The 23,176-nt window shown below is 47.4% G+C and overlaps 1 protein-coding gene across 3 annotated transcripts; it reads right to left on the reverse strand.

Annotated features, from left to right (window-relative positions):
• Nucleotides 1-1,961: 1,961 nt before the first annotated feature.
• Nucleotides 1,962-13,752, reverse strand: Glt6d1 (glycosyltransferase 6 domain containing 1). Of its 3 annotated transcripts, XM_075984433.1 has the most exons (5): nt 13,218-13,752; nt 11,489-11,568; nt 7,487-7,534; nt 3,411-3,548; nt 1,962-2,998 (listed from the first exon to the last, which is right to left on the reverse strand). In XM_075984433.1, exons 2-5 carry the CDS (start codon nt 11,560-11,562, stop codon nt 2,329-2,331), a joined length of 930 nt encoding a protein of 309 aa, XP_075840548.1. In that variant the 5' UTR covers nt 11,563-11,568; nt 13,218-13,752; the 3' UTR covers nt 1,962-2,328. The 3 variants fall into 3 exon arrangements, with proteins under 3 accessions (XP_075840548.1, XP_075840549.1, XP_075840551.1); XM_075984434.1 differs by lacking the exon at nt 7,487-7,534; XM_075984436.1 differs by lacking the exons at nt 7,487-7,534; nt 11,489-11,568.
• Between the last annotated feature and the right edge of the window lie 9,424 nt (nt 13,753-23,176).

A 23,176-nucleotide genomic window follows, 5' to 3' on the forward strand; every position in this document is an offset into this window, starting at 1 on the left:
ATATATATATATACATATATATATTAAGTTCCCAAACCAAACATTTGTTGATAACAAATCATAAAGAAAATATGTTAAAGTAATTATTTGGCTCATATAATACTTTTACTATTTTTTAAATTTACTAGTAAATATTAGAGCAAATTTACATACTAATGAGATAGATGCTTGCTAATTTTCACATAAAGTTTAAATCTGGTCTGAATATTTGCTACTGCAAAACAGAGAATCTTCAGCGTTTTTAGAGTCAGGATTTTAATTTATAAAGGGCTCTGAGAATGCCACTGTATAGTATACAAAAGCAAAAGTGTGTTTGGGACCATTTCAGAAATTAGTGGAAATACATTTAACAACCCAAAATTTTTAACCCAATTTTTAAAAGAAATTCAAGTTATAAGTCACAGAACAATTTTAAGGTACATTTCTCAAAAGATATACCATTTGAATACTTCATGTTAATAATGTGAAAAAATACAGAAAGTATTTGTTTTCTGAAATTAAAACTATTATGTTTCTTTAAGAGCAGAAAACTTTGTATGTACTCCAGCCCCACCCACCCCCACCGCGGTTTATAACATACGATGGCTTAGAATCTGAGCCGAGGCATTTCAGGCAGAGTTTACTGGTGTGGTATGGTGGAAGGGCACGCACTGTGCAAAAGTGCATGTGTGTTCAGTACCAAGACTGTGGTGGAGTCACATGACAGCGTGGTAAGTGCGCCTGGAAGCCCCTTATATCAATCATGACTTGTTTAAATTTGATTTTCTGGCCCTTGCATCTTCAGAAGTCTTTCACTGTTTCCATTTTTGCAGACTCGGGCATTTAGTTATGAGACCTGACTTGTAAGGAGCTGGGGTGTAGGCAACAGGAATTTGCTTTCTGTCCTAGAGGCTGAAGTCTGGGAGCAGGTTTGCAAGTCTGGGTTTATCACGCCACCCATCCTGGAAGCAGTGGCTCCCTGGTGTCTCAGGACCTGGCTAACCCTGTCTCCCTTGCACTTCCTAAGCACTCTTGAGTACACACAATAGTGCCGCAGGCAGTGTTCACCCCCACCCACCCATCCACCCCACTCCGTGGCTGACCACAGGCTGCTGAGGGCCCTGCTGTCGCTTCCTGTCATCCTGGCTTAGCACCCTTACAGAGGAGCTCAGTAAACAGAAAATAAGTCAGGCATAGTGTGGTACTCCTGCTGTAGGAGGCTGAGGCAGGAGGAGGACAAGTTTAGGACCAGATTTGGCAAGTGATGAGAATTTGTTTCAAAAAAACCAAACAGGGATTGGAGAGGTAGCTCCTACTTGCTGCTCTTCCAGAGAAACTGAGCTCAGTTCCCAGCACCCACATCAGGTGGCTCACAACTGTCTGGAACTCTAGCTCCTGGGGTACCCAATACCTCTTACCTCTGCTGGCACCTCCACCCACATGCACGTTACCCCGTCCACATATTTAATCAAAAACAAAGTAAAATAGTTTAAACCTCCACCCTCATAAAGCAAAATACAGCATGGATTTAAAAGTGTCTCGCTTGATAAAGTAGTTGCCACACAGATACGAGGCTTTGAGTTTGATCCCTAAAACTCACGTGAAACAGCTGCACATGGCGGTTCACACTTACAAACCCAGCATGAGGAAGGAGGGGCAGGATTATTCCTGGGACTCACTGGCCAGCCAACCTAACCCACTTGGCAAGTCCTAGGGTGAACTCAGAGACTCTGTCTCAAAACACAAAGTGGGTAGACCCTGAATAATGACAGCAAAGGTTGCTCTCTGGCCCTCACATGTGTGCGTGCATACCTGCACATACACATACATGCACACACAAATTAGCTTAATCCCCCTCTCTGTAACTGCTTGTATTGGGCACGCTTCCAATTTATCTGGATCCCACCACGTGCTGCGCAGACTGAGACCGTGGGAGGAGGAGCCGGTCTCAAGCATCTCAGCCACACACTACACACTTGACAACCGAGCTGATGGACTTTTATTGTTTTTTCTTCTTCTATAGATTAATGTTAAAGCATTTTTTCACTGTGTGAAAAGATTTTTATTTGTAAAGTCTTCCTTCATTGAAATAACATATGCTTCATGTCTTGATAACTTCACGTTGCCTACACCGCAGAGCTCACGGCATGATGTGTACGGACATAAAATATCACCTTTTATTCATTCAGTTTCAATCAAATTAGCTGATTCAAAATCGCAAGAAAAAATTAGTTGATTTGGAAAGAGTGTACATTATCAGGCTTCTGAAGTGTGAGTCTTTAAAAAGACATCCTGTGTCTTTAAGGAACTACTGGGGTTTGTTCTTTTTAGCCAATAGACGCTGGCGCATCACAAACTGTCTATGGGATGCTGAGCAATCTTCATGGACCGCACTTGCCGAAGGGTGTGGAAGGTGGGGTCCCAGCTGTACTCTGGGGAGAGAAGCTTGGTGGGCTTATTGAGGAAGAAATATTTGTTGAGGTATTTCTCATAGGTGCTGTTGAGTCCGTTTTTGGCATCCAAAACAATTCCTTTCATGTATTCCTGAGTCAAGTCCAGAACCTTGAGGGGCACTCCGCCTACAATGGTGCCGGCATAGTAGAAGTCCCCCAGCCCGAAGGGAATGTAGGCTGCGGACGCAGGTCTCCTCTCATAAGGAAGATCCTCTGTCTTCCGGAAATACCACCAAGCATGGAGCTGGGCTACAGACATGCTCAGGGTCTCCACTCCAAACTCACTCTGGAAGACCAGGTTAGCGCTCATGCTGAAGAGGAAGTCCACCTCATATCTGATGTGGTCTTGGATGTGCTCACCCAGGAGTTTCATGCGCATGAGGTCAAAGTCGTTCCACCATCTCTCCTCACCTATGAGGTGAATTTGAAAGGACTGCTGAGGGCCGTAATCCATTTCAGGGAGCTGCAGGAACCTATCCACCATGACGTAGAAGATCACCTTATAGCCAGGCATGAAGAACTTACTGGCTGATCGCAAGAATGGGTCCAGGTACTGGTCAGTGAGACTGGGAACACACAGAACAAGAAATTATGTTTCTAAACGGAATGTGCACCCTTGAATGTGCACCCACTAACAAGAATGTACACACCACTAACAAGAGATGCGTCCTTGATACTGAAAACTCCAATAGGCCAGGGTAGAGATGTTGGGTCTGAAGATCCACCAAGCCCATAGTTCTGGCGACGGCCATGGAATTTTAGAACTACTGAGTCCGAGCTAAGTGGGGCATTGCTTAAAAACTCTCGAGTGGCCTTATGGACCTAGCCTTGGTACAGGGACTCGTCATAGCACATTCTGTTTGGTAAGCTCAGCAGTAGTGATCTCAAAAGAGGACTTATAGCTCCTTGGGGGCAAAACATCTATGGATACTGAACCACATTCCCCAAGATAAAGGGGCAGGGCTCCATAGCATCTACCTGCCAACTGCAAACACAACCAAGCCCACGGTGATGTTCTGCTTTCTGTAATATTTCTCAAGGGCCTCTCTGTCGAAGGTGCCTTCCCATATGACTGGAGCCAGCCAGTCCGTGGTGGTGATGACGTCCACACGCATCCTATAGGACACACACAAAAGCAGAAATAAAATTTGACAGTGTGGTTCAACAGTCAAAAACTGACACAAGTCACCATGTCAAAGCAAAGAAGAGGCACATGTTGGGTGTCACGGCGACAGTGATGGACACCCAATGCCAGATGTTAGCTAACCCTGAGATGGCACCGACGAGGTACCAATCAGATGTGGTAAACTCTGGTTCGCTCACGTGACCCTGGCAATGCCTTTCCTTGGGTGAGTGCGAGTTTTCTTCTTGTTCTTCATGTGGGCACACAGCCAGCAAGTGGCTGAGCTGGCAGAGCCACAGCGCCCCCAGACAGTCTGGCCTCACACTTGGCATTCTCCTCTGAAGCCTGGGATTATTTATCTTGAGAGCTAGTTCCAACTTAACCAATTAAAACATAGTAGACAACCCAGAGCCCTGCCATAGTCTTGGTTTTGCCTGAAGGCAGTACTGTAGGCAGGATCCCTGCTTTAGTACCTGACTTCATTGTTCCTTTTCTTGTTCTGTGTACCCTGTGGTGTTCTAAACGTTCAAGCCATCTGTGTCATCCAACAAGAGTGAGATAGATTAGACTTGCATTCAGTACGGAGGAAATAGGATTAGGACATGCCAAGAAGGTGAGGCATTTCAAAATTAATGTAAGTCACCATATCAGAAGCTAAAGAAAAGTCACATGTCCAAATCCCTCAACACAGGAAAAACATTACGGAGTCTAACACTTATTCACGATCTTAAAAAGAAACTTTCACAAAAGGATGGGAATGGGGAGAACTGCCTAATATGGAATTTAAAAAAAATCTACTTGTCCCATGAATGTGGTGGTGTACATTTTTAATTTTGGGAGGCAGGGAAAAGTGGATCTCTGTGAGTTTGAGGGCAGTTTTGTCTACAGTATGGCATGCCTCCAGGCTAGTCAAGACTACAAAGTGAGACCCTGTCTAAAAAAAAAAAATCTAAAAATGTCCTACAGCTAACATTAAATAGTGAAAGACTAGCTTCTTCCTCCCTAAGATCAAGAACATGACAAGGATGTCCCTCACATTGCTCTCCAACACAATGGCAGAAACCATGGCCATTGATTAAGGCTGAAGAGATGGCTCAGTGGTTAAGAGCATTGCCTGCTCTTCCAAAGGTCCTGAGTTCAATTCCCAGCAACCACATGGTGGCTCACAACCATCTGTAATGAGATCTGGTGTCCTCTTCTGGCCTGCAGGCAGACATGCAGACAGAACATTGTATACATAATAAATAAATGAATAAATATTAAAAAAGAAAAGGAAATTAAGGCATAAATTGGAAATGAAAAAAAAACGATACCGACCATAATACATCCGCAATACTTAATCACCTTCCTGCAAAATTCTAAGAAGAAAAATCACCTAGAATTCATAAGTAAATTAGAGAGAGTAGATTTTACCAGATTGGTTCCAAACATTAAGTCCGTGTCTACACACTAATGACGCAGAAACACAAAATGTGCTTGCTGAGATCCAAGGTCAGTTCCCAGCATCCACATCAGGCTGCTCACAACCTCCTGCAACTCCAGCTCCAGGGTATCCAGCTCCCTCTTTGGCCTCTATAACATCTGCATTCATAGGAACATACACCTTCCCAGGGTATGTGTGTATGTGTGTGTACATATAATTATATATATATAAATTTTAAAATACAGTGCTGTTAATAATGCCTCAATTAAAATGAAACATTGTGGCATGTCACTGTGCAAATAGCAGCCACCTGCCTCAGTGCCACCTCTGGCAGTGACCAACATCTGTCCCTGTATACTGCCTATTGTGAAAATACTGAAAGCTATTCCACCCTATCACGAGACTGCATCTTGTTTGCTCATTGTCAGTGCAGGGACAATGAGTTCATTTACCTGCTAGATACACTAGGGATGATGCTCCCATGGGAACTCATAGATGAATTTTCTGTGAGCATGTTTTAATTCTTTTGGGGATGGGTCTCTAGACCCAGTTCCGCCTTGAGGTGGAATCACTGTCCTGTTGCAATTCTCTAACTAGCTAACAAGTGGTTTCGCAATGCCACAATTAAACCTGGCAGTTCAAATTCCTCTACATCCAAATGCCTTTCATTGTCCAGCTTTCCTTGTCTACCCATCCTCCTCATGTTGCTGGAAGTGAATTGGTAACTCGATGTGGGCTTGATTTGCATTTCCCAATGACTAATGTTGCTAAAGTAGATTCTGTGTCTTTATTGGGTATAAATATATCTTCCTTAGCCAGGCGGTGGTGGTGCATGCCTTTAATCCCAGCACTCGGGAGGCAGAGGCAGGTGGATCTCTGTGAGTTCGAGGACAACATGGTCTACAAGAGCTAGTTCCAGGACAGGCTCCAAAGCTACAGAGAAACCGTGTCTCAAAAAAACAAAACAAAAAAATTATGATAAAAAATAAACAGTATCTAAAAGGTGTTCACATCACAACTATGGAGGCACAGGTTGAATTGAGAGAGTTTAGCAAGCTGTTTCACCAAGAACAAAAGAGTCAATAAGACGTTGTGCACTGTAAATAAGAAAACAAAGTTGTAGAGTTATTAAAGGGAACCAGCGATTTTACACCACATTTTAAATGCCGTGGCGTCCAATCCAAAGACCCTGCTCTAGAAATTTGTCCTGTGGATAAATACGTTATCGGTGTACAAATTCCATTCAGGGTCCTTCACCTTGCTTATGAATGGTCAACCGAGAAGCAGTTCCCATGGGGAGCTGGCTAACAAACTTCTGTAACACAGAGTGTGTGATACACACACACACGTAATCTCAGAGAACCGTTGATAACATGCTTGCCAACCACTGATCATGACCTGAGTTCAATTCCCGACATCCACATTAAAAAGGGAAAAAAATCAATAGATGTGAGACCAGCAGGAGGCCTGTAAAACCTGATGACCTGAGTTTGATCCCCGGGAGCTACATGGTGGAAGAAGAGATCTGGCTACTGCAAACTGTCCCCTGACCTCTGCATGCACACCACAGCACATATGCACATGTGCACAAACACACACACACACAGATAAACAACAGCGATAGGTAAGGTGTCACTGGCCTATAAATCCTAGCCCCTCGGAGGCAAGCAACAGGTGGATCCCTCAAGCTTACTGGCCAGCCCATGTAGCCAATCAGAGAACTCAAGGCTCAATGAGCAACCCATCTCACAAACCAAGGTGGAGGGCAGTCAAGGAAGACACCTGAATTCTGGCCTCTACAAACACAAAGGAGAAAGGAACAGAGAGACACACACAGGTGGAGAAGCAGCCAGTTCACCATGGGTGCTGCCCACGCCAATCCTGGGCCGGAGTTCATGTCTAACCTTCCCGCTTCTACAAGGGCAGAGGGTGCTAGGAAAGTCAGTAACTGTCTTTTTCTGTTATATCCAGATGAATCTGAGGGAAACCTGGGCAAGCCTCAGGCCTGCCTGCTTCTCACCATCAACTCTTGTTTGCTGAGGTTAAGCCACTAGGGATGAAGTTGTAGATATCTTGTCAAGGTAATACGGTAGCTCATGTGTGTTCAGACACCAGCCGCCTAATGGCCTTACCACCCCTCCCCCACCATTAGCACCCAGGAACCCCGGGCAAAAAAGGAAGATTTCAGACTGGCTCTCCATCTCCTCACACCAGTATCTAGTGAACACACCCTTGCTCTTCGAAACAGTCCTCTCAGGCACGGCTGTGTCCGAGGAGCAGGAGCAAGAAGCAGCCTCATACCTTCTTCCCTGAAGAAACAGAAAGGTTAACCATGAACGCAGGCCAAGGCACCAGCTTCCTCCATGGCATTGGGACTTCCTGTGTTGTGGGAGCTCCCTTGGCCTTGTGTCAGAATGATGGAAACAAACTCCTAATTCCAGGTGCCCTGGCAGAGCTATGATTGTGCTGAAACTGTTGCCTCTGAGCGATGCGTGTCTTTGCTCTTACCTGGGGTTAAACCAGTCTGAGAGCCGAAGTTCATCTTCCTGGAGGTTCCTGGCACAAAGAGCAGCAGGTTACTGCGGCATCTGTTTGCCCTGCCCTCATCGGCCGAACCCACACCAGGCTGTGCTGCTCACTCTCCTCCGTCCTCACTGCCTAGCCTCAGCTTTCAGGGGTTTCGGGACAGGGACAGGGCAGTGTTAAAGCTCTAGGGACACAGTTTGGGGCCAAGGAAGCAGCTGGGAGACGAGGTATCTCCTGGTCTGGAAGGGGGCAAGCTGGCCGAGGGAACAGATTGTGAGAATTGGGGGAGAGGTCACGAACAGCAGCAGAATGAAGAAAAGGGCACCTTGCTGGGAGGAGGAAAACGTTACTAGAGATTGTAAACTCAAAAGTTATTTCCATGATGTAAAGAAGTCAGGAGGAGTCAATGTATTCATGTTTGAGTCTGTGAGATAGGGTCTTACCGTGCAGCCCTGGCTGGCCTGGAACTCACGCAGCAGACCAGGCTGGCCTTGAGCTCACAGAGACCCACCTGCCTCTGCCTCCAGAGTGCTGGGATTAAAGGCATGTCTACTACCCCCAGCTACCTTGATGCTTTGAAGTGCAGGTGTTTTAGCTTTCTATGAGGTGACTCCCAGACAAGCACACTGCAGTGGAGATACCGGCTGTTTAAAAAGCAGTGTAACCTTATGCCAGTGGCTTAACCCAGCTCACCTTCAATGACCTCAAGACAGCCAGATGCCTACAACTGAGCAAAGTCACCCACACTCAGCCTGCCACGTTAGAAAGTAAGAAAGGATTCAGGGGGTTCCTGCATCTGGACCAACAGTGGGGAAAAGGTGAAGAGTCAGGGGCAAAACTCTTTGTTTTAGTTGGGCTTTTACTAGTCTAGAGAGACACCATGACCACCGCAACTCTTATGAAGGAGAATATTTAACTGGGACTGGCTTACAGTTCAGAGGTTTAGTCCATTATTGTCAGGGTGGGAGTATGGCGGCATCCAGGCAGACATGGCACCGGAGAGGTAGCTGAGAGTTCTATATTGGGATCCACAGGCAGCAGGAAGTGACTGAGCCAGTGGCCTGGCTTGAGCATCTGAGACCTCAAAGCTGCCCACTAGTGGTGCACCTCCTCCAAAAAAGCCACAGCTTCAATAATGCCACTCCCTATGGGCCTGTGGGGCTATTTGCATGCAAACCACTGCACTCTTATTAACAGTTTAATCACCTGCCTGGCGGCTTCCAGTGTACCACCTGCGGTGTTCTATGTCAGAGCTGACCCGAGCTCTGATGTGTTCTGACGTGGCCTTGCACAGATAGCCCATCACCAAATCGAGGGCCTCCCAAGACAGACTGTCAAAATTTCATGGCACAAGATGACAAGTGGGGAATTTACCAAAAACCATCAAGTTGGTGTTGCTGGAGCAATGGCTCAGTGGTTAAGAGTGCTTGGTCTTCTAGACCTGAGCTTAGTTCCCAGAACCCGTGTCAGGTGGCTCACAATTGTCTGTGACTCCCGGGCATCCATGGCCAGAGCCACAGGCACCTGCACACACCCACATGCAATCACACCAACATGCACTTAGCTAAAGATAATTTTTTAAAAATTAAGAAAAACCGTGTTACAATGTGATAATTCTGTTGATTTCTAGACTTAGGGCAGAAATTGTGGCAGGCTAAAGAGAGGCCTGACCTAAATAAAGAACCTGATCCCCACAGAGACGCTCCAGTTGTGAATGTCAGACTCTGGTCTTGGGGAGACCCACTTGTGCTAAGCTAATAAGCCAGCGATGGCCCTGAGCTTCTGGTCTGTCAGTTTCTTCTCAGCAGGAGTGTTCCAACCCAAAACTTTACACAGCCAGTTTCTTTAGATCCAGCCAGGATCACATTTCTAGTTTATTACACGCCAACAAAACCACACCCGACACCTATTGACCCTGTAGGTGGGCTCTCTGAACTGGTGAGTTCAGGGGCTGGGAACCACATGGGCTAGACTAAAACCTCCCTCAAATGGATAACCCTCTCCTCCTTGATCCCCAAGTTCCCTCTAGGTGGTATTGTCCCTGTTTGAAAAAGACAACCTGCTGGGAGGTTTTTCCTCACACAGTCCTATCCCAAGAGTCCCCCAGTAAATACTGCCACTTCATGTACTGTCTCTTCAGAAACCTTGTAACACACACACACACACACACACACACACACACACACACACACACAGTGGTATACCCATACACACATACACACAGATTCACATACACACTACATATCTCCTACTGACCCACATCGGGAGACTGGTTTCTTTTTCTGTCTCCAGTCTCTGTCACCATCAGACCCTCTGTGACTGACAGTTTTGCCCTCCGGTTCACACAGTGAAGAGTGGCACCCTGAGAGGGCTCCTTTTCTGAGGAGAGGGTTTGCCAGACAAAATACAGGACACCACAGAATGTGAGCTTGAGAAACACAGTGGATGAAGGCTGGAGAGGTGGCTGCTCTCCTGAGGATCCAGGCTCCATTCCCAGCACCCATTCCGGTTCCAAGGGACCTGAGGCCCTCTTCTCGCCTCTGCTGGGTCTGGGCACACACGCAATATACAAATGTGCACATGGGCAAAACACATAAAATAAAACTAAATAAAAGATAAGCAGTGATATGTTAAATGTCTCCATTTCTGTTATTTTATGGGATGGATGTCTGTGAACATGATCTGCAGATCAGGTGTGACTGTCCAGCTTCTGTTTCTGTCCCTAAATACACCAGCTCTGCCAATACACACGTAGTACATATACAAATACAGCAACCTGATTCAAAATAAAAGAGGCAAAGAAATCAAATGCCCATTTTATCCTAAAAGATGTACAGACAGAGGCCAAACATACTTGGGGGCAGGGAGCAGATTTAATTTTTTAAAGTTTTCTTTCATGATAGGACTGTCTTCCTTCCTTCCTTTCTTTTTTTTCTTTTTTCTTTCTTTCTTTCTTTTTTTTTTTTTGAGACAGGCTCTTGTCAGGTGGTGGTGGCACTCACCTTTAGTCTCAGCATTCAGGAAGCAGAAGCAAGCAGATCTCTATGAGGGCAGCCTGGTCTACCGAGCTACTTCTAGGACAGTCAAGGCTATATGAAGATACCCTGTCTCAACACAGGGTGAGGGGGTTGAGAGTAAGGGGGTGGGGAGAGAGTCACTATGCATCCCTGACTAGCCTGGAACTTTGCCTCCAGAGTTCTGGGACTAAAGGTGTGCTCCTCTATGCTTAGCTATGACTGCTTTTCCTGTGGCGCTCAGAAACTTACCGATCCAGGACAAGGCATAGAGGAGAGAGGAGTTAAAGTTGCTGGGGAGAGATGTAGGCAGGTTAACAGATATTACTCTAGCAGGTCGATTTTCGCCAAGTTTATATAAGACACAAATTTACCACCTTTAATTGCAACACCTGGAAAGTAGAGGCAGGAGGATCTCCTTGAGTTTAAGGCTAGCCTGGTCTACAAAATGAGTTCCAGGACAATCAGAGATGTTACACAGAGAAACCCTGTCTCAAAAACAAACAAACAAAATAAAACAAAAACCAAGCTCCCCTAAAGACACAAATTTGGAACTTAGAGGTGGTTTGTATTGATGTAATTATAGCTCAGGTCTGGCCCAGCGGCTGAGCACTTGCCTGAAAATGCTCCAGGTCCTGGTTCTATCCCCAGTACCACAAAACCAGTAATAATTGAGCACTCTCCTCCACCCAACTCCGTTTTCATGACATTGCCACGTAACACATGAAATTCCACAGTGTATGAAATAAACCCTGTGGGCAGGTCTGCTGCTTGCCAGCATCCGGAATGGAGCCTGGGACAAGAAACTCAACAAATGTCCATCTGGCATCTGAAAATGAAAGAATTAAAATGTGCACGGTGTCCCCCAGAGAGGAAATAGCTTCTGGGTCACTCGTGTGTTGATGGCATCTTTAAGGGATGAGAGTAACCCCCTTGGCCTTCCTGCAGGCTGTGGTTCATCGGTATTTACCTGAATAAGACCTTAGCTGTCAGCAGCAGGAAGAGGCAGAAAAGCAACATTAGCAGCCTCTTCTTGGCTTTCATTCCTTCCTGGGGGAGGGAGGAAAAGGAGGTTCTAAGTGCGGGTTAAACAGACCCACTGCATCCCAGCACCCCCAACGGTGGGTTAGTGTCTGCACACATTTGGACACTAACTCAACATCTTCTCCTAGAATAGCCAGTGAAGGGGATTGTGGTCATCTCTATTCTGCCTGACGGGCCTTTGGAGTGATCCTAAAGATCTGGAACGTGCTGATTTGCCTTGTGTTCCCTGGAGAAGACAGTCGATCTGTGCATGTGTGTGTGTACATGTATGTGAGTGTACATGTATGTGTTGTGCACATGTATGTGTGTGCGTGCGTGTGTGCTTGTGTGCACATGTGTGTGCACACACGTGTATGTATGGATTACATGCGTGTGTGCGCACACGTATGTGTGTGTGCATGTGTGTGTTGTTGCTGTGCACAGAGACTATGTTAAGTGTCTTTAATTGCTCTCCACCTTACTTTTTGAGGCAGGATTTCTCTGAACCTGAGCTTCTCATTTCACCTACGCCAGCTAGCCAGAAAGCTAGCTGTTTCAGGCCCCTGAGTGCTGGGACTTTGGCCGTGTGCCACATCCCACTTTTACACAAGTACCAGGAATCGAACTCAGGTTCTCCTGTTTGTGCAGCAACCACTTCTCTCCAGCCTACAAGTCCATCTTGTTCCCGTGAAATGACTGCCATGAATCCCGATCGTGTGTTTGTGGCAACGGGGTGGGATCGTGACAGTGAGGTCATCCGAAACCAACAAATTTGGCCCTCAAAGTTGGCTTTGTCATTTCTTCCCTAGCAGGCATGGTGAGACAGACGACCTGGGGCCATTTACACAGAGACCGTAAAGAGGGTCAGTGGCCACATTATGGGCAGGATCTGAATCTGAGCTCCGGTTGGCATGGCACCTAGGTTGGAGGTTTCCCCTGGGTCTGTTTGAACACTGTGTTCAGCACGCTGTATGGCAGTGTGCCAGCATGCAGTAGACTCAGTCAGTAAGCTCCTGAGGCAGGGGTTGGGGGAGGGTGGGTCTGGCCCTGCGTTAACTGGGCTCTGAGTGCACAGAACACAGCAGCTTTGTGAAGCAAGCACAGCATGAGAACACAGAAGGCTAAGGGTCTCCTTTGTCATCTTCCATTGCTTGTTCACTGAAGTGATGACTGTCTGGGTTTGTAGTCCAGATGTAGAAACTCATGAAACAAACGTATAAAATAAGTTCACCTATTTCTCTTGCCCTTTGTCTCATGGCTGCTGGGAAACGGGACATCACAGGTGGCTCACATCCTGACTCTACTGGGCGATTCTTCGTGAGGCATTACCCTGCTCAGAAATACCCTTGCGGTTTGAAAATTGACATCTTTAATTGGGACTACATGGACAAGTGAGCTGTGGTCCATCCAGCTAGCTGCTCTGTCCCCAGCTGCTTCCTAGTGATCTCTTGAGACATCGGCAACAAGCTCAGAGGCCAGGGTCAGAGGAGGCTGCCTACACACAATATTTTGTTTTGTTTACTGGAACAGGATCTTATTCTGTTGCCCAGACTGGCCTTGAACTCACAACAATCTTCCTGTCTCAGTCTCCCAAATGCTGGGATGTGCACCATCAAGTCCGGCTCCCAGGCACAACTGTCCAAAGTCGCAACACCACTCCGTCAAAGGCCCCTTACCTTAGATCAGGGTGGTGTTAGAAGACAGCCGAAACGTCCTCTGAGGACCAGTGTTTCCCACGGAGTATATTTCTAGGACTTGGCCGTGTGGAGTACCTGGTTGCATCCACTGCTTTTGTGGTGTGTGGATCTTCTGTTAATGGTGATGTCATCAGCATCACAATGGCACCTGGCTGGTTCTCTTCATGACCAGACAACATGACTTGGTCCCGGTGAAAACATGAAAGGATTTCTTGGAATATTCTGCGGCTTTTGCTTCTTCTGTTGTGGCATTTCTTCTAAGGACAGATACCTCCTGGTAGAGAGGTTCAGGGTGGCATGTGTGCTGTGTGTCTTGAATGACAGAGAGGTGCCCTCCCTGTCCTGCTGGAGACATTATCAATGAATCTAAAGAGTGAAGCCCTTGTTATACTTTCTCAGACTCTTGTTTGTGTGTTCCTTGCCTGCTGAGAGAAGCACAGGGTTTCATTTTAGACACCCTACGAACCCACTATCACCAGACAGCTGTGTGATTATAACATAACCCTGTATTTGTTTGTTCGTTCTACCCTTGAAGAATAAGAAAGCCCAGTGCAGTAGTTTGGATGTAATTGGCCTCCACAAGCTCACAGGGAGTGGCGCTATTCGGAGGTGTGGCTTTGTTAGAGTAGGTATGGCCTTGCTGGAGAAAGTGTCACTGAGGGGCGTGGGCTTTAAAGTTTCCTACATTCCAGATACTGTCCAGTGTCAGAGTAGTTCCTGTAGCCTTCTGATCAAGATGGAGCCAGTACCATGTCTGCCTGCACGCTGCCATGCTCCCCACCATGATGATAATGGACTGAGACTCTGAAATTGTAAGCAAGCCATCCCAATTAAATGCTTTCCTTCTAAGAGTTGCTATGGTCATGGTGTCTCTTCACAGCAATGGAAATCCTAACTAAGACACCCAAAGTGTAACTTAAGGAGTTTAAACACATCCCTAGGCTCCAGTCAGCATCCAAAAGAAAAAGATGAGAAGAAAAGCTGGATGGTGGTAGTGCCTGCCTTTAGTTCCAGCACTTAGGAGGCAGAGGCAAGCAGATCTCTGTGAGTTCAAAGCCAGCCTGATCTACAGAGCTAGTTCTAGGACAGCCAGGGCTACACAGAGAACCCGTGTCTTGGAGAAAAAAATATTTACACCCTCCTGAGTCAGCACTCAGAATGGTAGAGAGTTCCTAGCAGGAAAGAATTCTGGGAAGGAAAGGTACTATATTCTAAGGTGGCCCACATTCCTAGGGGTGGTCCCCTGAGCCAGGTCCCTGACCTGCCCACTAAATCAAACCTGGATGAAGGAAGCCAGAGTGTGTCTCCACCTAGAGGTGGATTCCTTTCTTCACAATTGAGTCTGTTGTGTCTGAAGCCTGCAAACAGGTGAACTCTGGGGCCCACCTCCATCCTCAGGAAGGTGGGCACATCCATGCCAGTCTGTCTGACCCTCTGTTCCCTCCACCTGGACACTCTTCTAGCACGGACGGCTGAGGCACACACCTTCCTACACAGGCGGCTCTCCCCAGGTCCCCAGCCACCGCAACGCCTCAGCTCCAGCAGGTCCAGCTGCTTCCCACAGCCAGCAGCGCTGCTTGCTGTCTTACTGTCAGGAGTCCCTGTCAATTTCTACTTACTGTTATGTGCTGCTGAAGGACTGTGTTCACGAAACTCAGTCTAGAATTTAGTCCCCGAGGCAGTGTATTCTAAGGGTAGAAACAGCTGTGGTAGCCATAGGGGCCTTAGGGGGTGGGGTGATCAGATTACCTTATTCATTAGCATGCAGCTCCATGGCTCAACCCTGGGGGCCTTTTAGCTGTTTCTCAGCTATGACTCTGTGTTGCCCAGGCTGGCGTCAAACTTGCGATGTAACAGAGAATGACTTTGAACTTCTGATTCTCCAGTGCCTCCCAAGTGCTGGGCTTACAGGATTTTTCGCAACCCTACATCCCCACACACACCGTCTAGATGGGATAGGACCCAGGCAAGCTTTCAGGTGTGTGTTAGGTTGCTAGTGTGAGACCTCTTCATTTTTATTTATGTAGACATCACTGCTATCAACTTTCTTTCCTCTCAGCACGCTTTCCTTGTGTCCCATAAGTCTGGGTATGTTGTACATTCGTTTTCATTGAATTCCAGGAAAGTCTTTAATTTCTTCACTTCTGTCTTGACCTGGTAGTCACTCAGCAGCACACACACTCTTCCCTCCCGTCTCTCGGGACTCTGCCAGCAGAAGCTCCATCCCCAGGTAGGAAGGACCCTTTGATCTTGCTCCTTCAGAACCATGTTGGAGACTATTGTTTTAAGGTGTGTTGCTTTTGTTTATGTTGCATTTGTTTAACTCTGTGAAGCTGTGATTCTTTGCCTATCTAAAACACCTGATGGTCTAATAAAGAGCTGAATGGTCAGTTGTGAGGCAGAAGCAAGGATAGGTGGGGCTGTCAGGCAGAGAGAATAAATAGAAGGAGAAACGAGTAAGAAGAGGAGCAACAAGAGAACAAGGGGAGGAGGATGTCAGGGGTCAGCCACCCACCCAGTCACCCAGCCACCCAGTCACCCAGCCACCCAGCCACCCAGCCACCCAGCCACCCAGCCATCCAATAATCCAGCCACCCAGCCACCCAGCCACCCAGTCACCCAGCCACCCAGCCACCCAGTCACCCAGCCACCCAGTCATCCAGCCACCCAGCCATCCAATCATCCAGCCACCCAGCCACCCAGCCATCCAATCATCCAGCCACCCAGCCATCCAATCATCCAGCCACCCAGCCACCCAGCTACCCAGCCACCCAGTCACCCAGCCACCAAGTCACCCAGTCACCCAGTCACCCAGCCACCCAGTCACCCAGCCACCCAGCCAGCCATGGAGTAAGAGTGAAAGTAAAATATACAGAAGAAAAGGAAAAAACCCAGAGGCAAAAGGCAGTTGGGATAATTTAAGAAAAGCTAGCAAGAAACAAGCCTGTCTTAAGTATTTCATTATAGTAACAAAACTGAGAAGTTTGCCCCATTTCTCAGAGAACATCAGGGAGCCATGGTCTCGTAGGATGCTAACTAGAAGGTATTTAACCTATGTCTGGAGCGCAGATTTGCTTGTAGAGAGTGCTGTTTCCACTGAGCCACTTCTGCCCAAGAGCATGGGCACATCTCCCCCTCTACACAGTTCTCAGGGCTCGTGGAGTTCAATGTTGACAACTTAACAGGGTCTAGAGTCATTTGGAGAAAAATTTCTAGACATTGCTGTCCCCACCTCTCCCAGTCTGTCTTTCTTCCTGACTCTTAAAGCAGCATTATGTCCTTCTTGTGTCGTTGATTTGGGGGCAATACCTGTGACCCCTGGGAGGTGGGTCCTTCACTTCAAGCCTTCCTAACACGAATAGCAATGCCAAGTATTTCTTAGGGTGTTGGGTAAGTTTTATTCATATCATTTTGTTTTCTTAGGAAGGTTCTAGCTCTCCTTCAACCGCTAGAGGAATAATTACATGAACACATCATATGGGGATTGAGAGCGTCTCAGCGGCTAAGAGCACTGGCTGCCCATCAGAGCGTGTGTGTGATTCCCAGCACACATGCCAGGCAGTTCACAACCATCTGTAACTTCCAACTGCCGGCGATCACACACACACACACACACACACACACACACACACACACACGACAATCTCCCCTGCCTAGACAAAAGCCCTTTGGCTCTGCCATGCACTATTTTATTATCTTTTAACAGCTCTTTACCTGTGCTGACATGGAGCCCTGGTGACACTCAGTCCTGGGAGTTTCTCCAAAGGGTTTGGGGATAAGGACCATAGCTGTGCCTGCATGGAACAGAGCAAGAGAACGTTCTAGAATGTCTTACACGGGTCATCCATTGCCTGGCACGTGTCAACACCACCCTGGCACTTTCAGAGCCTATACTTGTCACTGCATGTAATGTTTTGCCTGCGCCCTGTCTGCTTTCAGCCTGAAGCAGACACAGGACGCCTGTGCTCCATGGGGGTTAGATGAGTGGGGGTGCTCTAGAGCATCTGGCAAAGGCCATGGAGGAACCTCCATGGCCACACAAAGGGAGTGGCTCACCTAGATGCTCCCCTACCACAAAATGCCTTCCCTATGCCCACCAACAGCTGGAGCTCCAAGACCCAGCTGCAGAGACCTAGAAGGGTAGCTTGAACATTTCTTCCAGGCAACTAGAGATGTTTCCATATTGCTCACCTGAAGCACAGGTTCTTGCCCTTTGCTGAAAATCCCCCTGGAACTTGCGTGACTAGAAACTGTGCCCCGCTCCACCTCCAGACAGAAAACCAGGCCTTGCTTGGCAGGGAGCCTTGCAGAGTGGGATGTGGGTTTTGTGTGCTCATTGAGCATCTATGGCTCTGCAAACGGGGAAGAGTGGTGCCCACAAACCATGGCCCAGTCTCACTCGCCTTCTTTCCCTCAAGATGGGCCTTGGGAGGCACCTTTTCTAGAACTTCTGGCCCTGTTTGTTAATCATCTGGCCGGGGTCCTTTTGCTCTGCCCGTATACCTCAATGTCCTATTGTGGCAGCTTTTGGTTTCTCTTCTTGGTTTTTTTTTTTTTTTGATTTTTTTTTATTGATAAAAGGAGGATAAAGAAAAGAAAAAAAAAACAAATTTTCACCTCCTCCCACCAGCCTCCCATTTCCCTCCCCCTCCTCCCACTCTTCTCCCCCTCCTCCCACTCTTCTCCCCCTCCTCCCACCCCTCTCCCCTTCCCCCCACTCTTCTCCCCCTCCCTTTCCAGTCCAAAGAGCTGTCAGGGTTCCCTGCCCTGTGGTACGTCCTAGGTCCTCCCCCCTCCATCCATATCTAGGAAGGTGAACATCCAGACTGGCTAGGCTCCCACCAAGCCAGCACATTGCGTAGGATCAAAACCGCGTGCCATTGTCCTTGGCGTCTCATCAGCCCTCATTGTTCGCCATGTTCCGAGAGTCCAGTTTTATCCCATGCTTTTTCTGGTAACAGTCCAGCTGGCCTTGGTGAGCTCCCAGTAGATCATCTCCACTGTCTCAGTGGGTGGGTGCACTCCTCGTGGTCCCGACATCTTTGCTCATGTTCTCACTCCTTCTGCTCCTCATTGGGACCTTGGGAGCTCAGTCCAGTGCTCCAGTGTGGGTCTCTGTCTCTATCTCCATCCATCGCCAGATGCAAGTTCTAGGATGATATGCAATATATTCGTCAGTATTGCTCTAGGGTAGGGTCATTTCAGGTTCCCTATCCTCAGCTGCCCAGGGAACTAACTGGGGACCTCAGCTTGGGCACCTGGGAGCCCCTCTAGGGTCAAGTCTCCTGCCCACCCTAAAGTGGGTCCCTTAACTAAGAATTGTGGTTCCGTGCTCCCCTATCCAACCTTCCTTTATCCTGATCCTCCTGTTTCCCCAAGTCCACCCTCCTTCCCTTCTACCTTTTCTCTCCCCATCTCCCCTAACCCCCATCCCACCCCACCCCCAAGATCCCACTTTTCCCCCCGGCAATTTTGTCTACTTCCCTTATCCAAGAGGATAACTATATGTTTTTCCTTGGGTTCACCTTCTTACTTAGCTTCTTTAGATTCGCCTATTGTAGACTCCGTGAACCCTATTTATGGCTAGAAACCAATTATGAGTGAGTACATCCCATGTTCGTCTTTTTGGGCCTGGGATACCTCACTCAGGATAGTGTTTTCTATTTCCATCCATTTGCATGCAAAATTCGAGAAGTCATTGTTTTTTACCGCAGCGTAGTACTCTAGTGTGTATATATTCCATACTTTCTTCATCCATTCTTCCATTGAAGGGCATCTAGGTTGTTTCCAGGTTCTGGCTATTACAAATAATACTGCTATGAACATAGTTGAACAAATGCTTTTGACATGTGATAGAGCATCTCTTGGGTAAATTCCCAAGAGTGGTATTGCTGGGTCCAGGGGTAGGTTGATCCCGAATTTCCGGAGAAACCGAAACACTGACTTCCACAGTGGTTGCACAAGATTGCATTCCCACCAGCAATGGATGAGGGTAACCCTTCCTCCACAGCCTCTCCAGCAAAGGCTATCCTTGGTGTTTTTGACTTTAGCCAATCTTACAGGTGTAAGATGATATCTCAAAGTTGTTTTGATTTGCATTTCCCTGATCGCTAAGGAGGTTGAGCATGACCTTAAGTGTCTTTTGGCCATTTGAACTTCTTCTGTTGAGAATTCTCTGTTCAGTTCAGCGCCCCATTTTTTAATTGGGTTAAAGATCTATTTGACAAGAACTTTAAGGCATTGAAGAAAGAAATTGAAGAGGATACCAAAAAATGGATGGACATCCCTTGCTCTTGGATTGGGAGGATCAACATAGTAAAAATGGCAATTCTACCAAAGGCAATTTATAGATTCAATGCAATCCCCATCAAGATCCCATCAAAATTCTTCACAGATCTGGAGAGGACAATAATCAACTTTATATGGAAAAACAAAAAACCCAGGATAGCCAAAACAATCCTATACAATAAAGGATCTTCTGGAGGCATTACCATCCCTGACTTCAAACTCTATTACCGAGCTACAGTAATGAAAACAGGGTGGTACTGGCATAAAAACAGAGAAGTCGACCAATGGAATCGTATAGAAGACCCGGACTTTATCCCACAAACCTATGAACACCTCATTTTCGATAAAGGAGCTAAAAGTTTACATTGGAAGAAAGAAAGCATCTTCAACAAATGGTGCTGGCACAACTGGATGTCAACCTGTAGAAGAATGAAAATAGACCCATATCTATCACCGTGCACAAAACTCAAGTCCAAATGGATTAAAGACCTCAATATCAGCCCGAAAACACTGAATCTGATAGAAGAGAAAGTGGGCAATACCCTACAACAGATGGGCACAGGCGATCGCTTCTTAGGTATAACCCCAGAAGCACAGACATTAAGGGCAACATTGAATAAATGGGACCTACTAAAACTGAGAAGCTTCTGTAAAGCAAAGGACACTGTCACTAAGACACAAAGGCAACCTACTGACTGGGAGAAGATCTTCACCAACCCCACAACAGACAAAGGTCTGATCTCCAAAATATATAGAGAACTCAAGAAACTAGACTTTAAAATGCTAATTAACCCAATTAAAAAATGGGGCGCTGATCTCTTCTTGTTTTTGACCTCAGTGACAAGACAGCAAAAGTCAGATAAGAGCAGTAGCAGGTGGCGCCCCCTAGTGTCACAGCTCTTGGGTGGCTTTAGGTAGCCAGACTCTTCTATCCTAGAATTATAGATTTGTTCAGCCTGTAAAGTGAGTATACCTAAGTTCTCAGCAATGGGCTGCCCGAGGCCCTTGGCTCTGGAGTCTTGACAGCTCTTGGGAGCGCTTCAAGTGCCCACGGCCTGTGGTAATTCCTCTCTGACTTTTTACAGTGTTCTGTCCTCCAGCTTCTGCTCTCCAGCCTCTTTTTGCCTCCACTTCACTTATTTCTGACCAGCCCGATCCCTCAAATAGTTGGGGACCTCCTGTTACTATGGCCACTGTCACAGCTGTTGAGTAAGGGGGCAGCAGCGGCTGCTGGCTCTCCCTCATCCACGCGGCTGCTGTGCAGGTGTCTGTGCGGCCAGAGGCTCTGATGTTCTGCAGCTGGGCCTGCCCACTGCTCAGCCGCCCTCGCTGCCACTGACGCTCCATTGTCTCTCCTGCTTCGTGTGTGTTTGTGTGTGTGTGTGTGACCAGCTCAGCCCACACCAAATATAGTCAAGGCCAGTCAAACCGAACATGCCTGGAATCGCTTGGGGAAATGGAGGCAAGATGATCAAGAACTCGTGGTCATCTTTGGCTACACAAAACCTTAGCTCAGGGCTGGAGAGATGGCTCAGAGGTTAAGAGCATTGCCTGTTCTTCCAAAGGTCCTGAGTTCAATTCCCAGCAACCACATGATGGCTCACAACCATCTGTAATGAGGTCTGGTCCCTCTTCTGGCCTGCAGGTATACATACACACAGACAGAATATTGTATACATAATAAATAAATAAATATTTTTTTAAAAAAAACCTTAGCTCAAACAAGCTTACAAACCACAACAAAAATCACAGTCAAGGAAAGGTTTTCATTGGGCCTAGTGCTGCAATACCAGGGTAGCTAGCAAAGGAGGTTGTGTGTCTAGCTGATGTGGGAGTCTTTTGTTTTGTGTTGATTTTATTGGTTAATAAAGAAACTGCCTTGGCCCTTTAATAGGACAGAAAATTAGGTAGGCAGAGTAGACAGAACAGAATGCTGGGAGAAAGAAGCCGAGTCAGGCAGTCACCATGATTCTCCCACACAACATAGACGCAGGTTAAGATCTTTTCTGGTAAGCCACACCTTGTGGGGCTACACAGATTATTAAAAATGGATTAATCGAGATGTGAGAATTAGCCAATAAGAGATTGGAACTAATGGGCCAGGTAATGTTTAAAAGAATATAGTTTCCGTGTAATTATTTCGGGGCATAAGCTAGCCAGGCGGCCGGGAGGTGGGGCTGCAGGAACACAGCCCGCAGCTCCTTTTACAGAGTCTAGCTAGGTTGTGTGCTCTCTAGTTCATCAAACCAGATATAAACCAGGCATTTCCTTCTGGTCTAAGCAAACTTGTTATGCAAATAAAGTTCGTGTTTGCACCAATCACAGCGTTGCTTCTTCTCTACCTCTCACGAGCAGTCCTGTGAGGCCAGCAGGGCATGTGGGCCATCTCTGACCTGGGTAGAAGTGATCATGCAGTCACCTGGAGTTCCCCAAGGCTCGTGACAGGAAAAAGCCCAGCACGAATAGTTTGGGACAGTCCTGGGTCAGGCTGAAGCTCGGGAGCTCAAGCAAGAAGGGCTCAATGGTATGGAATATATAAGGTTATTGGACTGACAGCTCTTTTGTTCAGAACAGCTGGGGGGGGGACCAAGGAAAAGCCAACAGCACTGGTGTCATGTTGCCCCATCCCTATTTATGGGAAAATGATCAACAGAAAGGGAGATTAGAAGTCAAAGAACTTAGCATTGGCGTTAACTGTGTGTGGTTTCAATGATGGTTTCTAATGCTTGACACCTGCCAGGTACCCAGGGACAGGTGGGCTCCCTTTATCTCAGAACCACATCAGCCAAAGGCACATAGATGGCAGAACTGCATAAGTAGGGAAGTGGCTGTTGGTGGGTGTCAGCCCTTTGGATGGCCTGAAGGGGGCTGAGCTCTTCCGGCCCTGGCTGCCAAGCTTAGCCTTATCTCTTCAAAGGAATAAAGCCTCCCCTCCGCTGCCACCAACGCACCTGTGTCCGGAGGCAGTGGGCTCCAGAGACACAGCTGTAGGAGCTGTGCAGACATTTCCAGGATGCGTCTCACCACCACCTCCCACGGCCAGTCTCCAGCCAGGACGGGATCGCGTCTGACCCTTGATCTGTGTGCTCCAACCACTGTACCCTCAAAGTCCAGGACATTGTCCTCTCTCAGAACCCCTCCACAATCACTTGGGGGCTGTCTTCACCAGCACTCCCTCACTCAGGTTCTTTCTTGCAGTTTTGGAACCACAGGCTGCATTCAATGGCATCCTATGGGGGCCAGGTGGCTGGCTCTGCTGTAGACTGTACTGCAAGATGTGCAGATGGCTTGGGAGGAGCCAAACTCACTCAGACGTAAACAATGAGGTCAGACAGGGTGTGGACACAGGACTCAAACACCTAGGTTCTGAGCTCCTTCCCCCAGTTTAGAGAGATAGAGCAAGGGCTCAGCGTCTCCCGTGGTCTCAGCAGGCTGGTCTGGGTTCAGGGACCTGATGGCCAAACCCTGCCCGTCCTAGCTTCCCCTGTTGCTTTCTGAACCAACCGCACATCACCTCAAGTGGGTTCTGCAGCTAGCTCTTGGATGTGAACAGTTAACTGGGGAGCGGGAAGGGGGGAGACTGTCTTTGGCGGCCTTCCAACAGGACACAGGATGTGTGTGGACAGGCTGTCCACAGACGCTGTCAACCA

The sequence above is a fragment of the Microtus pennsylvanicus genome, chromosome 9, assembly GCF_037038515.1.
Source record: "Microtus pennsylvanicus isolate mMicPen1 chromosome 9, mMicPen1.hap1, whole genome shotgun sequence".
Lineage (NCBI taxonomy): Eukaryota > Metazoa > Chordata > Mammalia > Rodentia > Cricetidae > Microtus > Microtus pennsylvanicus.